This window comes from Ambystoma mexicanum, chromosome 8 (assembly GCF_040938575.1).
Source record: "Ambystoma mexicanum isolate Mex_15411 chromosome 8, UKY_AmexF1_1, whole genome shotgun sequence".
Lineage (NCBI taxonomy): Eukaryota > Metazoa > Chordata > Amphibia > Caudata > Ambystomatidae > Ambystoma > Ambystoma mexicanum.
In genome coordinates, this window is record NC_090929.1 from 1,254,227,085 (window position 1) to 1,254,242,511 (window position 15,427).

A 15,427-nucleotide genomic window follows, 5' to 3' on the forward strand; every position below is an offset into this window, starting at 1 on the left:
CAGCCTTAGAGTTTGGAGGTAATGAGCTACCAGTGGGCTGCAGGGAGGTCCTCTCCAAAACCAGGGTTTTGTTGACACTAAAGTGCTATGGCCAGAAGTGGAAGCATTTCTCTAAGAGGTGCCAGTCGCAGATGATGACCCCTCTGAGGGTCACAGCCCACAGATTCTTCCATACTTGCCGTTTTTGGCAAAAGCTGGTCTGGCTCACGCATCCATAAAAGTACACCTTGCGGCCATCTTACACTATATCAGATCCCTGTGAAGATCCTCGTAGTGACCCACACTCGTCAAGGAGTTTCTGAAGGGGCTTTTTTTCGATCTGTACCGCCGGTGAAGGCTCTTGCTCCAGCATGGGAACTCAACATAGTCCTGACCAGACTCGTGAGGGGCACCCTTCGAACCTATGCAACAGGCCCCACTCGAGTTTTTCTTGTGGAAGACAGAGTTCCTTGTGGCCATCACCTCAGCCAGACGAGTGGGTGGCATCCGGGCACTGTCCTGCAAGCAGCCGTATCTGACTTTGCATGAATCGAGCGTGGTGCTTCATACGCACCCCACTTTCATGCCGAAGGTCCTGTCGGAATTCCACCTCAATGTCCTTTAGTGTTGCCCACTTTCTTCCTGAACCCTTGGTCGCCAGCGGAGAGGACCTTGATTCGCTGGACGTTGCTCGTGCGTTGAAGTACTACATGGCACGCACAAAGGGTTTTCGGAAGACCTGAATTGTTTGTCAACTTTGGACCTGTGAATCATAGGTGGCCAAGGCTTCCATGTCAAGATGGCTCTCTGGCTGCATCATGCCCGGTCATCGGCTTGCTAACCGGCCTCTGCCGGGCTGTCCGAGAGCCCACTCCACCACATCGATCACTGCGATGAATGTGTTGCTTTCTGGTGTGACCTTGCTCGTTATCTGCAATCTGGATGTCCACGCATTCCTTCATGAAGTTCTACTGTGTAAACAAGGATTCCAAGGAGGAGTCCAGTGTCGGCCAGGCAGTGCTACGCAACCTGTTTGCTTGAGGTGAGTCTGTTCCAGGGATAGTGTTAATTGCTTCTGTTGAGCCTTGCCACCTCCCGTGGTTGTGTAATGTGTACTGCTGTGCATCAATGCCAGACCCAGGCTAGAGAACAATAGTTACAGGTAAGTAACTTTAAACCTTTGTGTGCATGGCAACCAGGAGAGAAGGGGATGCTGTCACCAAGGCAACTATTGCCAGGTGGGTTGTTCGCTAAGGAATAGCAAGTCTGTATGCATCTAACACTAATCATTGACTTGTACACCAAGGGCTTATTCTACAAGAAGTCCTGAAGCAACCATTGCCTTTCTCACAAATGTCCCGCTGGAAGCCATTTGCAAAGCAACCACTTTGTAGTTCAGTATATGCCTTTGTACAACACTTTATTTCGTTTATTTATAGAGCGTTCCAAGCCCTGAGGCATATGGGCGCTAACACTATTGTGTGGACACGCACTCGGACCCACAAGTGGATCAAGCGATATTAAGAAACCTATTTTCTTCCAGTCCTTCAGCTTTCCCACCTCTTCACTTAATACTGCTCGCTAATCTATGCAAAGCATGTGAATCTAAGCAGATTCACAAGATCTAGAAATACCATTACTGTGGTTAGTAACATTTGTCTTATAACCTTATATTGTGTGCTGGATAGTTGCCTGCATGATTATGTAACTGATCGCCTTAATTTTCATAACTAGGTAACAAATTTACTTTGGAAACCCGACCAACCCAAGAAGGACTTGATGTAAGGCAAGAGCTTCTGAAGTTCCATTCAACATACTATTCTTCGAATTTGATGTCCATTTGTGTACTGGGGCGAGGTATGAATTTTCAGACTTTTCAGACTTTTCAGACTTTGCAGAATGTTTATATTGTCTTACGTTTCTGAAGTTTTGTTATACGTTAGGGTGGTTGTTGTTGGAAAGATAGACTTACTTTACAGTTTGATGGTCTAGAGGTAGAACTTAATCAGTTTAGCATCAGTGCACTTGGCTCAAGATGGAAGTGTCCAGAGTCTGCTTGTACTCTAAGTGCAAATTGTTCCTGCAATTGTGGCTGCTACCCCTTAGTATTATAGTCTGACATTTGTAGGGGAATGTCGGTGGGGAATGTGGAAGACTGGGTCACTGCCAGTCTTTGGAAGTCCTAGACCAGTCCTGGAGAGCATCAAACAAGTTTTTATCCCTAAGCTTCATAACCAGCAAGAGTTCAATGCAAGCTGCCAATACATGCTTTCAAAGTTTGATTGTGGAAGTAAGGGTTGACTGAGCCCCAGAGTACTCTAAGGCTCAGTGAGCCTTGCACAACCATAGGAAGCAGGGTGTGTGGGTGTGATAAATCTGATGATGGTATAACTTCTTTCCCGCTGATGACCTATGTTGCCAGGGGACAGCAGCTGCTACCTGATCCCTGACCCTGTGGGTGGTTATATGAGGGAGGATCACATGGGGAGTGGGGGGGGACAATTTCCAGGAGAAGAGTTATGGTATCAGGTGAGTCATGGTATCCCCTTTTCCGATCTGAAAATACAGCTCCAGTCCTCCATGCTTTAACACCTTCCCTCTTCCACCCATGGAGAGTAGTACAAATCTTCAGTTGCACCCCAAAGACCAACTCCCCATATTTAAGCAGCCTTGTAAAATTATGAAAGGCCCTTTGTCCAGTTCCACACCCTCTTCTTTCAGACCTAGTTTGCCTTTGAAAACCATTGTGGAAATACATGGTGTTTCCAGGAACAGACTACTATTCCCACGATCGCCACAACACTGGGACGAGGAATTAGGAGTGGAGTAATACAGAGCACATGAATCCACAAGCACAGGCAGATAGTGTCAGGGAGCACAAACCTGTGCCCGGGACATTTAAACTACTGAGACATGGAACGCAGGCAGGCTTCTGGCAGGAGCAAGCTGCTCCTTTCTGAGTGAAGGAGGGTCTGAGAGGAAGTCGGCAGAGCCACCTGGCTCTGGAACCTAAAGAGAAGGATGCTGGAAGCAGATGACACAAAGCGAGAACACCAGCAGCCAGTCCAGTCCGGAGTCGCACGCGAAGCCGAGAAGCGCAGCAAAGCCGGAGAACAGTGGAAAAACTGTTGCGAAGCACAAAGCAACCGAAGACAGTTACTGGCGGGCCGCAGAGGAAACGAGAAACGCCATCAACAACCAATGAGTCCACAGAGGGAACACTGGGGCGTATTGGTGGCCATGCCAAACTAAGACATTTACATATAATGAAAATAAGAGAAAATGGTTTAATAAAGCGGGGAGAGAAAGACTTAAAAAACAGTTTTCAAAGAAGAGACTCAAGTTTGTCAAGGCATGTTGCAAGCATTTAAGAGAGACAGTAAGGAAATGACGTATGAAGAACCAAGTATATTAGCCAGTAAGTCTAACAACTGGAACCATCAAAAGTGAGCGAGATGAGCAGGCGCTCACATATGAAAGGAGTCCTGGCGGGAGAGTACACCAGGCAATTAAAAGTGTGCATTTTCAAGAGGCGTGACGAGAGAGTATTCCAGGTGGTTGAAAATGTTTAAAAGAAATCCCATCTGGGAAATACATCAGACAAGCTGGTAGTAAATGCAACACATGAACTGGCTGGCAGGCTTTGTTGGATTAAGAGACTTGGGAACAAAAACCCTGACAGAGTACACAAGGTATACCAGCCACAGATAAAACAAAGGACAATTGGTTTGAAGGAAACTTTTGCTGTTGACCCATGAGAACGTCAAAACCTATTCTTTTGTAACCCATGGAAAGGACGGAGAATCCAGGGGAAGGGAAAGGACCCGCTGGAGCAAGGTTACTCATCCTTCATAGATTTATTTTTGTGTGAGTTGTACCTTTTTTTTTTCTTTGCTTTGAACATACACAAAGTGCTTAAGGCCAAAGTCATTATCCTTTTCAATTTGGAATCATGTGTTTAAAGTGTGAGGGTCAGAATAGTACTTTGGACACAGGACGATTGTTTTGGATGTTCTTTCACCAAAATATCCTTAGTTTTGAGTTGAGGTAGGGAAATTCAGCTAGTGCAGGGACAGCAAAGCCTTTTCACAGCCCCGTCTTAATGTTTAATAAGTCTTTAGCCAGAATCATGTATGACTTGTGTCAGAGTACCATTCCTGATTCTTCACAGGGGTGAGTTGAGAAATGAGAAACCCACAAGAAATAGGTGAGTACAAAGAGATAAAGGGGTCTTGGAAAGCTTTATTTAAGTCTGAAGCCTAGTCAGAATGCAGAGACCATCATTGCCCAGGTTCAGGGACATTGCAGCCTCTGAGGTGAAGTGGCAGGGTGTGCTTGGTGTGTGCTACTTTTTGAAAGGCTGAGCAGAACCAGATGGAAGAGCAAGCAAGCACACTGTTCCACCAATGTTTGCTTTTCCAATTATTTCTAATTTCTCATTTAATCTGTCACCGTCCCAAATGTCTCCTCCCAAACCCCTTTAAATATATGAAGCCGTGCTCTTTCTCTATTTTCTCTCCTTCTCCCACTTAACATTAAGCAAACATGATTCATGGCAATAATTAACCAAAAAACAACCCCCCCTTAACGCTGATGGTGTCCAATTTCCCTCTGAATACAGCCCTTACCTGGTTTCCATATACTTCAGGCATGTTTGGATTTATAGTAGAATTCAGCAATTTGCTCACAAATGGAAGACAATTCGCAAAGGCCAATGGGTCCTCTGGACCGTTTGGTACAGGTACTATGTAGATTTTCATAAGTCACTGTATAATATTCCTCCTACGAAACAAGTCCAGAAAACTGAGGTTACAGCACGCCAAGAAAAGGAAACTATAGTAAGTGTACAGCAACTGCACAGAAATTGGGGAATTTATTCAACATCTTTCATTAGCCCATTCAAAAACAAGCTACTGTAGCCCATACTCTAATCAAAGGCACAAACAAGTTTGTAAAATTACAAAAGTTCAGAATAAAAGCAATAAATTAAGTGATTCCCTCTGCTAAACAGACAGGACTTTATTGCAATGCTTGACATGAGAGATTATTTCCATGGTCCAGAAGCGCAGACATCTGAGTAAAGTTAAGTACTCCATTTTGGGATATATATTTGTTGAAGAGCGTGAGAATGAAATTATAGACAATGAAAACATGCCCTTAAACATTGTATGTGAAGGCTTATCTAGCATTGAAGTAAAGAATGATGGAAACAATGATGATAAATTACTGAAGAATGATGTAATCAAGATAATAATAAAGACCAATTGGTTCTAATAAATGCACTTCAGATGAAATCCATACTTGGCATAGATCATCCCCGCTCAATCGAGCAGTGATAATACATACTTTACATGGTATTGTCACCCTCGGAGTGATTTAGAATGAAGGCATCTTCCAATTGGTCAACAATTAATATAAGATCAATGTTACATCTAATGTATGGTGCTGCTTAAGAGAATACATTTTACGTTTTGAGAACTAGCTTTTCAAGCTTGGCTATTCTATGGTGAAGATGCAGACAGTGAAGTACAGACCTAGTGCTGCTAATCGTGAATTGAATAGAGATGCAATACCTATGGTACTGTACGAGAGACCATCAAGGCCCACTATGTGAAATCTGTTGCACCTGTGATTGATAGTCAGAATGAAGATATCGATGTAAGAAATCAACTATGTGCTGTTGATGCGAATTAAGGGTATTGACAATGGCTGCCCAAAGTATTTAAAGCAAACTTTGCAAAAACCTCTTGGAGACTAGTGTAATCTGCTCGTGGAATACTAGGGGTTTTTCCCACATTTTGCCTGAATAGGGTTTATGGGCTCATAACTATTTATTTTGTATATTAGCCCTCCAAGAGACCTGGATGACTAAGGCATCCGAAATAGATGGGCGTAGTACACTGCAGATTAAAGCAATAAAGGGCCCATTGGTAGACCCAAGAGTGGCCTGTAAGCCTGTCATTCATCCATGGTCCTTCTCCGAAACTCAATGGTCAACGACGATGGTCCAAGCTGTTATGATACAACATGACTCAGCCGCTGCCAATAAAGCTCTACTCGTGAACATCTATGACCCCCCCCCCCCCCAACTAGTTGCCAATAAGATAAATATTGCCAGTTCGAATTCTATAGTAATGAGGTACCTATATTAATAGTTGGTGATTTTAACACAAAAATCAGACTAATAAATGATTGGAAAACATCGGAGACTAAATCCCAACCTTATACCTCCTGAGTCAAACCCACAAGGGAAAGGTTGGGCTGCTCTTTTCAGTGCTCATAATATGGTGATGCTTAATGGCAATTGCTCGGGGATGCTAACAAAGCCTTGACCTAAATAAGTTTCAGGTATTGCTCCACTCTAGACTATGTAATTGTCAATGTCGAGGCACTCAAAATAGTCATCAATATGGCTGTGGTCTCCCAACATGAGTGACGATTTGCCTCTGTGTTCTAATAATTCTGAGACTACTAATCAATTTGACTTGAGTGGCAATATTTAAATTAACTGCTCCAATCATAGCATGTGGAACCCCACCAAGTTAAATAAGGCAAATGCAATTGCAGAGCTCATTCTTCCATAATTTCTAGAGAAATGGGGTAATAAGGGCAGTAGTCCTCGACATATTTTACTCTATTTCTCTAGAGCGGTGTTAATCAAAGAAACTGTTAGTAAAAGATGCTACAAGAGCGAAAGTGAACGATGGAACCAGGGTACAAGACATGGCCCAAAATATGATCCATTTAATTCAAATTGCTAAAAAGAAATTGAGAAAATATAGCAGATGTATTAAATGATAACATAGGAAACAAAGACAATAAGGAATTATACAAGCAAATGAAATTCCTCAACAGATCTTATTGTAGATGGCTCCGTAATCATAAGGCTGGAAAGAAAATGCCCTGTGGATGTGCCTAGCAAATATTGCAAGATCTAACAATAGAGGCGTTTGCTCAGTTATTAAAGGAGATGCCTAATGGCATCTTCCCATTAACAGTGTTAAGGAATCCAATTGGGAAACCCATACCTATAACACTCTGGGAAATACCCCCCCCCCCCCCAAGATGAAATACGTGCAAACAATGTAGAACCATGGATATGTAAAATAACAGCACCTGAAATCTCCAAAATGATTATGGAATTATCAACAGCACGTGCAGTTGGTCCAGATGGCACGTGTAATGGGCTCTTAAGATTATCCCCTGACTTATGGGCTGACTCTCTCCATACCCTCTTCGCTTACATTGGTAAGATTGCAAAGGTGCCCGCAAGCTGGAAGGAAAACATTATGCTTCCTATCCATAAAAAAGGGTGTTAAAACAACCCACTAAATGATTGCATGCTAGCCATTCTTGACATTCCTGGAAAATCTTTACTAAAGTATTGTTAAAAGAACTACATTTGTGGATTGATGACAAAATTCTTCCACCCAAACTGGCTTTAGAGCTAAATCCAGCACTACCCACAATTTAGTTATCCTGGTAAATGCAATCGAACATGCTTGGAACCGGCAGCAATTACCAGTATATGTCGCTTTCATGGACTTGAGTGCCGCTTTTTATACGATCTTGAGAAATCGTCTATGGAACAAGCTTGTGGCCTGGAGGATTCTCAAAGTCCTGTTGTGTATGATTAAGCTACACTTTTCTGACACCCTTGTGCGTGTGAGATTAGATGGAACGGGCACATAAGTGATCAGTTTTCTATGGTACGTGGAGTGAAGCAGGGATTTTTCTTGGCTGACACACTGTTTAATCTGTAGCTAGCGGAAGCTTTTAAATAACATTTAGTGCGATGAAAATAGGATCACTTCTGATCGACTTGCTTGCATATGCAGGCGATCTTGCGATTCAATGTGGATGCTCCATTAAAACGATCCAATGGTACACGGCCAAGATTGTTCCGTGTATGATATATGGAATTGAAGCATGGGGAGCTAAATTTAGTAATGAAATAACTAATCTCAAGGCTAAAATTGTACGCATACTGTTTAGAATGCCCAAAATCTTGCTGATTGACTATTTGATTCAGGAATTCAACATTACGCGAATTGCGGCCAGAGTTGAATTTAAAGTAGCAACAAATTGAGTTTGTGCTACACTTTGACAATAATACTATCCTAGTAGATGCAATGCAGGCTTATAATTCCATAGAAAGAAGCAAGAGATTTGGTTGACTAGGTCATTTGTAGACTAACAGCCAGACTGCATCAGAGGTCATGGGACGCCAAATACCAGGAAACAACAGAGGGGCCCGCGGGAAGCAATGAGGTGGACACTGGAGAAGCAGCTCTCGAACCTGACCGTTCGGGCCGAAAGGAGGAGGAGGAGGTCACTGAAGGAAGCCATCATTTGTGGTCGGGGCAGACCTGGGTGCCATCCGCGAATTGTGTTGCCTGAATGCGGATATTGGAAATCCAAACGCACGGCCGGTAGCGGGGTTGAGAAGTGGTGTGGGTCCTACGGGCGAGGAACGCGTAAACCACGACACAGGCGACCAGACGGAGCAAGTGTCTGCCGGCGTGTGCCGCATGTACCGCAGCACGAACGACCAATGGGGGGAGGTTGTTGGGACAAGACGCCACAAACGGGGAACGGAGCAAAGAGAAGCAAAAGAACCATATAACCTCACACTCGTAAAATAGAGAAAAGAGACCAAAAAGAAGGATATTAGAAGGACTTTATCTTTACCAAAGCTGGGGACCTCTGACGGTATAAACCCCAATCTTCACCTCGTGGCACATGGCGGGGAGACATCATGGCGACTGGGAGCACAGAAGGAAGGGGGCGGAGCTTGGGAGGGTTTTTATATCCTCGGACATAAGGAGAGACCTGATTGGGTCAAGAGTGGCCAGCCCCTATATAAAGCAAAGAGAGACGAAGGACTGATAGGGAGTTCTTTCTTCTTTCAGAATTGGTTTGGAAGCGAGGAGACCACAAGTCCATACCAAGATTAAACAGAGATTTCTGCCTTACACTTGCAGAAAACCTATCAGAGTCATCTCGGCTGGAAAGAGAACTGATACTTGATTTAATATTTTCTTTTTATTTCTTAAAAAGTCAATAAAGACTGACCTTTGTTCAAGTTACCTGCCTAGTCCGAGTGGTCTGTCACAGAGACCATACACTGCAAGTGGGTACAAGATCTTGAACAAGCGACAGTCTTTCTGTGGAAACATGTAAAAGAATGATTAAGAAAAGATCTGTCCCTATAGTACAGAATGCGATGTTGTGTAACTGTCTACCCACAACAATAGAGGGTCTTCATTAATTCGTGTCTCACAACGCAACGAGATGCCTAGATATATTTGATCTTTTGCCAATAGTGCTACTGCAAAAGCCTATCTTTTATTTAAATTCAATGCCTCCGATGCGCTAATTACTAAGGGTGCAAAACTTGGCTTAAACCGCCTGGGGGTCTGTCATGGATCCACATGCTCATGAATATTCCCTGTCAGGCTGGGAATCCTCGGTAAAGAAAAAATCAGTTTGTTTAATTTCTGAACTGTCGTTCTCCTGACAACCAATCACTGAGCTCCTGGTCATACTGCCCCCTGCCAATGACTGACATCTACCTAAGCCCCTCCTCTGGCAGCTATCTTCAGATTTTTACTGCACGTTCAAGTGTTGGAGTCCTCGTGCTTAGCTCTCGCTTTTTGGAAGAGTTTTGCTCTATTCGGTCAATCAAGCCTTGTGCTCCATCGATCATCCTTCAGATTAACAGGGACCTGTTTTTCGGATTCTTCAGCGCTCCTCAAGGGCAGATTCTGTCGTGCTTCTTCGTGGTGGCTTACAGAAGATGCGTCAGGCCTACGCCGCGTGGATCATGTTGGACGAGAAGGATTCCCCTGCTCTTTTCAAGCTTTGCACCGACTGCGGTTTGTGAAATGTTTACATGGATGATTAACATTCTCATTGTCTTCACTGCCTGTACCCGACGCACAAGGAGGAGGATTGTGTGTTTTGTCGCAAACTCTCGACGCGCACGTTGAAGGATCGGCGTAAACTGCTGGATGAGTGGCTGCAGGCCACGGCCTCTGCACTGGGTGGGTCCCAGGAGCATGCCTCTTCCCGGATCTGGGAAAGCTGAGCAGGCTTAAGTTCTTTGAGGGTGCCCCTCCCGTGGGGGTCCAACAAAAGGCCAAGCACTGCGAGTACGCTACTGTCGGGAGCGCCATTGCGGGGGGGCTCCTCTGCGGCCAGGGCACGTTCTACATCCCCTGTTGCGCCTGTCTCCAGTCAACGCTCTGGATCTCCATCCAAGAGGAAGTCAGAACACCGGGGCAAGCTGAAGGTGGCCCCGGAGACAGCCAAGAAGACCAAACTGGGTACGGCTTCCGGCCTTCCCTCGACTGAGAAGGCCCCGAAGGAGAAGGGCAAGCAGGGCAAGGGTACTGGCCTGACCGTGAAGGCCCAAGTGCACCAGATGAAGACTGCTCCCTCCATCGAGGTGGTGGTAGCGTCCCTTTGGAAGGTTGCGTGGGCGGACCCCCAGGGCACCCGAAGGGTGAAGAAGATGCAGGTCATCTCCCCGAGACCATCCCCTCTGGATGCGAACGAGGGTGGGGCATTGAAGTCCTCCAGGGCACGGATATCTCCTCTGCGGAGGAGGAGGAACTAGTGTACCTCAACACCATCCCGGAAGTCGGTGGCGACGAGGGAAATGCGGGGTCACACCCTGCGACTAGGGCGCCGATGAGAGCGAACAGGGTGACGACGATGAAGATGCAGTCGAGGAAGACGCAGGGCCTCTGGACGAGATCCCTGGCCCTGCTCCTCTGCCACAGCTGCCTGTCTCTGTCCCTACACTGCAGCTGCCACCTAGAGATCTGTCAGTGGACAGTCTCGCCACCATCCATACGCTTGTATCTGAGATAGAGAAGAGGATGCCGGCGACGCCGCTGCCAGCTCTTCCAGCGGCGCCAGTGCCTGCCTCCCCGCTGACAGGGGCACCACCATCCAAGAAGAGGAAGAGGCACCCGATGCCTCCTTGCCACCCGCCTCCTCCCTCTCTGCTACCCCTAACTGGTGAGATGGGGGTCGTACACAGCAACGACGGCACGGAGGCGGGATGGAGGACCTCCCGTCTCCTCCGCCCAGATCCTCTCCGCCAGACGAGATAGGCTTGTTCCATGCGATGATCTCCAGAGCATCAGTGCTCTTCCAGCTCACGCCAGAGGAGGAGCAGGGCTTCTTATATCAGCACTGCAAAGAGGAAGACCATACTTTCAGACCCACTCTTGGATGACATCTGGGATGAAGGACGGGCACTCATGAACGCTTTTAAGGCCCCTGCTAAAAGGGACTGCATAGAGAAGAAATACAGGGTACCGGACTCTGCACCCAAGTGCTTGCGGGCCCAGCCGTCATAGGACTCGGTCTCTGCAGCGGCCAAGAAGTCGTTGTCGGGCTCTACGTCTTGGCAGTTTCCACCCCTCCTGACAAGGGAAAGAAATTGGACGCGATGGGAAGGGGAGTTATCTACTCTGCAGCGATGACCATCGAGGCCGCCAACGCCTGAGCTATCGTAGTGCGCTACGACCGGGAGCTGTGTTTCAAGCTCGCACTTCTGCTGGACTTCCTCCCTGACAATAAGAGGTCAGAAGCGTTGGAGATTATACAAGAGGGCGAGGTAGCGTCAGACCAGGCTATCATGGTGGCCATGGACATCGCAGATGCAGGTTTCTGCCAGATGGGCAACAGCGTTTGCCTTCGTAGCCGTGGCTGGCTCAAGGCCACCTACTTTAGACCGGAGGTCCAGATAAGGGTTTTGGACATGCCCTTTGACAGTCTTTTTGGGAAGGCTGTGGATGAGTCGCTGCAAGCCATCAAGGCGGACACAAATGGCACGTGCCCTGGGCACGCTGCAGCAGCGACGGCTGTCCTTTTGGTTCCCAGGAGGCAAGTCTCCACGATTTTCGAAGGGTTACGGCAGGGACTCGGCTGCTTACCGCCAATATCCTCGGCCCAGGAAACCAACAGGGTCCGCTCTAAGGCCTTCTGTCACGCCACTTCTGGGGAGACCGAGGTCCAGTGCGATCGCTCCCCCTTCTCCTTCCTGGCGGATCTACCCGCGCTTTCGCGTCTGGGGAGCCGCCAGGAGGAGAGCTTCAGGAACCGCTGTTGGTGGGCTGCGGCGCATGCGCGGGAGACCGCTGTCTCGGTTCCGCGCATGCGCCGTAGATTGGGCCTGTACACTGGGAAGGGCTTGCCTTCCAAGCCTCGTTTTGGGTCCGCCGGCGCTCGGAGATGAAACGGCTTGCGTTTCAGGCCTCGCGGGTGCCGGCGGCCCATAAAAGGAAACCGCAACAGAAGCTTATCGCGTCTCAACGCGGAAGCTTCGTTCGTGTTGCTCGCTCCTGGTTTCCTGTGATTCCAGCTTCCTATTACCCTGCCTGGGCACCCTTCCCTACCTTGGGTCCCGTGTCCTACTTGCCCTGCATTCAGCCTGCCTGGGTATCCTGTTCTACTTACCCTGCCTTCAGTCTATCTGGGTACCCTGTTCTACCTAGGGTCCTGTTGCCTGCTTACCCTTTTGTCTGCTTGGGAGTCTAGTTAGCTCAGGGTCTTTTGGGTCCCTCTTGTTTTGATTTCAGTCTCCTTGGTTCCCTGTTCTTGCCCTGTATTTCCCTGGTTCAAGGGTTCCCCGCTGATTTCCCCTGGGACCTATTGGGCCCTTCCCAGGTTGTTCCCTTCCAATCTGGTTCCCCTTTTTTCAGTCTGATTCCGCCTGGTGCTTGGATTCCCATCTTCAAACCAGCTATCCGAAGTTCGCCTGCAGCTTGGTGCATCGACCTTCACCTTGGACTTCGCCTTGTTTCTACTCTTCCAACTGACTGTTGCCTCTCCTGTCTGTGCTTGCACAGTCCCACCGTCACGTTAATCAGGAGAGTGCCTTCCGTGACGCTGGGAGTCTGTCCATCCTCCACCCTGTACCATTTGGGTGGTGGAGAGGCGGGTTCCCCGAGTCACACACTCATCATTCAGAAGACTGCAGTCTGGCGGCCCCAACAAGATCCACATCAAGGAAAACAGGTACGCAGTCTTCACGAACATCTCAGCTTGACACCTTCGGAGGCGGAAGCAGTCGTTGCCAGGGACTGCAAGGCGGTCCGTCGACCTTTAAGCAAGAATGAACCGGCCAGGACGTCGGGCCCCCACCCTTGCACCCCAATGGGAGGCTGGCTGGCAACCTTCGTCGGCGCATGGAAGACCATCTCCAACGACTGTTGGGTGCCGGACTCTCTCGTCCAAGGACACACTCTAGAGTTCCAACGGAAGGGTCCTCATACACCACCGGTGGCCCGGCAGGAAAACCACATCCCTCAACTGCTGTTGGATGTTCGGGCCATGCTAAAGAAAGGGGCGATGGAGCTTGTTCCAAAGCGACTCCGGGGCTCTGGAGGGTATTCAAGGTACTGCCTAGTGTGAAAGAAGACTGGGGCTGGAGGCCCTTTCTTTTTTTTAAAAACTTTGGTTTTATTGGCATTTTAAAGAGCATAACAAGCAGGCAATATTTGTAATCATCAGTTGTTCACGGTGCACTTGCCCAGCAAACTCCCCCCCCACCCACCCAACCGCCCCCCTCTTCGAACCCCCTCTCCCCCCACCCCTCGTTTTACCAACTTGATCCATAACATAGGGAGATTTGGACTTTTCTTTTGCGTCCATTACTTTGGTAGTGAATGTGAGCGTCGGTGTTCTCCGACGGCCGACCGAATGTCCCCGGGCCGTGGGCGCCCATTCCGCCCATGGGGGGCCCTGGTACTTTATGGTCGTCTTTCGGCTTAGTCCCCCCGAGCCCCGCTCGGCCACCCCCCCTGGCCTCAGTGCACATCCCATCCCCAGACCTCCCTTACCCCCTGCCAATTTTCAAGGAATGACCCAGAGTCGTTGTTCACCATGGCCGTTAGTTTGTCCATTAGAAACAAGTTTTTCAATTTCTTTAGCCAGTCAGCCTTGGATGGGGTCTCCGGGCTCTTCCATTTCTGTGCCAATGCCACTCTCCCCGCCCGTAGCATCGTTTCCCACATTCTGGGGTACCTGTAGAGGTCCGAGGTCTCTGGCGGGAGGCCCAACAGCACCGTCAGGGGGGCCTGGGGAAGCAGTTCCTCCGTGACCTCAGCCATCCAGCCCCTCACCTCTGCCCAGTATGCCTGCACTTTCGGACAGTGCCACCACATGTGGCCTCGTGAGCCTCTCTGGCCGCAGCCCCTCGGGCAGTCGGGGGACACCGCCGTAAACATTTTAGATAGTTTCACAGGGTCCCTGTGCCATCCCTGCAGAATCTTAAAGTTATGTTCCATATCTGCCGTGTACAAATTACCGTGAAAAGCAATTTTGAAGATCCTAGCCCAAGCGTCTTCCGAAATCATCTCCCCTGCGAGATTGTTCCAATAAGAGCGAAAGCCCCTCCGTTCTACCAATTTCACAGTATTGAGGATTCTATACATTCCGGAGACGGCTCCCTTTCTAGAGGTCGCCATATCAAGGAACTTCTCAAAGGGGGTCAACTGCCTCCTCAAGTTCTCTCCCCATGATTGGTCACCGAGGATTCCCTTCAAGCGTAGATACTCAAACACGGAAAGAGACCCCCGCCCAATGGCGTCCCTTAGGTCCTCATAGGGCAGGAATTCCCCCTCCCGGAACAGTTGTCCCACCCACTCCAGACCCGCGTCAGACCATGCCTGTGCCTTGGAAAAACCCCTGTTACCTAATCTGAACGGGTGTCCCCAGAGAGAGGACATTGGGGATGGCCACGTCGTTAGGTGCGCCGTCTGGGGGCCTTCCCTCCAGACTGCCCAAAGGACACCCAAGGTGGGATGGGATTTCAATCTGTTCGGGATAAACTTGTGTGGAGCCCAGAGAAGATCGCGTACCTTGAGGGGGTGAGCGTCCATGTCCTCCAGGTAAGACCAGTAGGTGCGCATCCCCTCCCTCATGTGCTCCAGGAGGACTCGCAACTGGGCGGCTCGGAAATAGAGCTGGAAGTCAGGCAAGCCGAACCCTCCCTCCTCCCTCGGCAGGGTCAAGACCGCCCTCGCAGTCCTCGGGGTCCTACCCTGCCAGATAAACTCTCGGACCGCATTCTGTAGTGTCCTCATGAGGTGGTCGGGAATGTTGGATGGGAGAGAGGTAAAGAGATACAACAGGCGCGGCAGCACGTTCATCTTTACTGCCGTCATGCGGCCGTACCAGGACAAGATCATGGAGCTCCACCTCCTGAGGTCCCTGGTAATGCTAGCCAGGGCCGGGTCATAGTTAGCGGGGGATAGTTGGGATAGGTCTCTGGTGAGGAGGACTCCCAGGTAGCGAATAGAAACCCTGCCCACTGTGATGCCGTGAAAGGTTCCCACGGGGTCCAGAGCTGGGTCGTTTACCCGCATGGGGAGAAGGACCGATTTGGAAGCGTTAATTTTCAGCCCCGAGAAGTGCCCAAATGTATTCA

At 48.6% G+C, this 15,427-nt stretch overlaps 1 protein-coding gene across 3 annotated transcripts in view; it reads left to right on the forward strand.

The window, feature by feature from the left end:
- IDE (insulin degrading enzyme) overlaps positions 1 to 15,427 on the forward strand; it is a 2,084,778-nt gene that overhangs the window by 443,088 nt on the left and 1,626,263 nt on the right. For all 3 annotated transcript variants that reach the window (XM_069611370.1, XM_069611369.1, XM_069611371.1), the window contains one exon: positions 1,714 to 1,836. In XM_069611370.1, the coding sequence (XP_069467471.1) occupies positions 1,714 to 1,836 (123 nt within the window). The remainder of the gene's footprint in view (positions 1 to 1,713; positions 1,837 to 15,427) is intronic.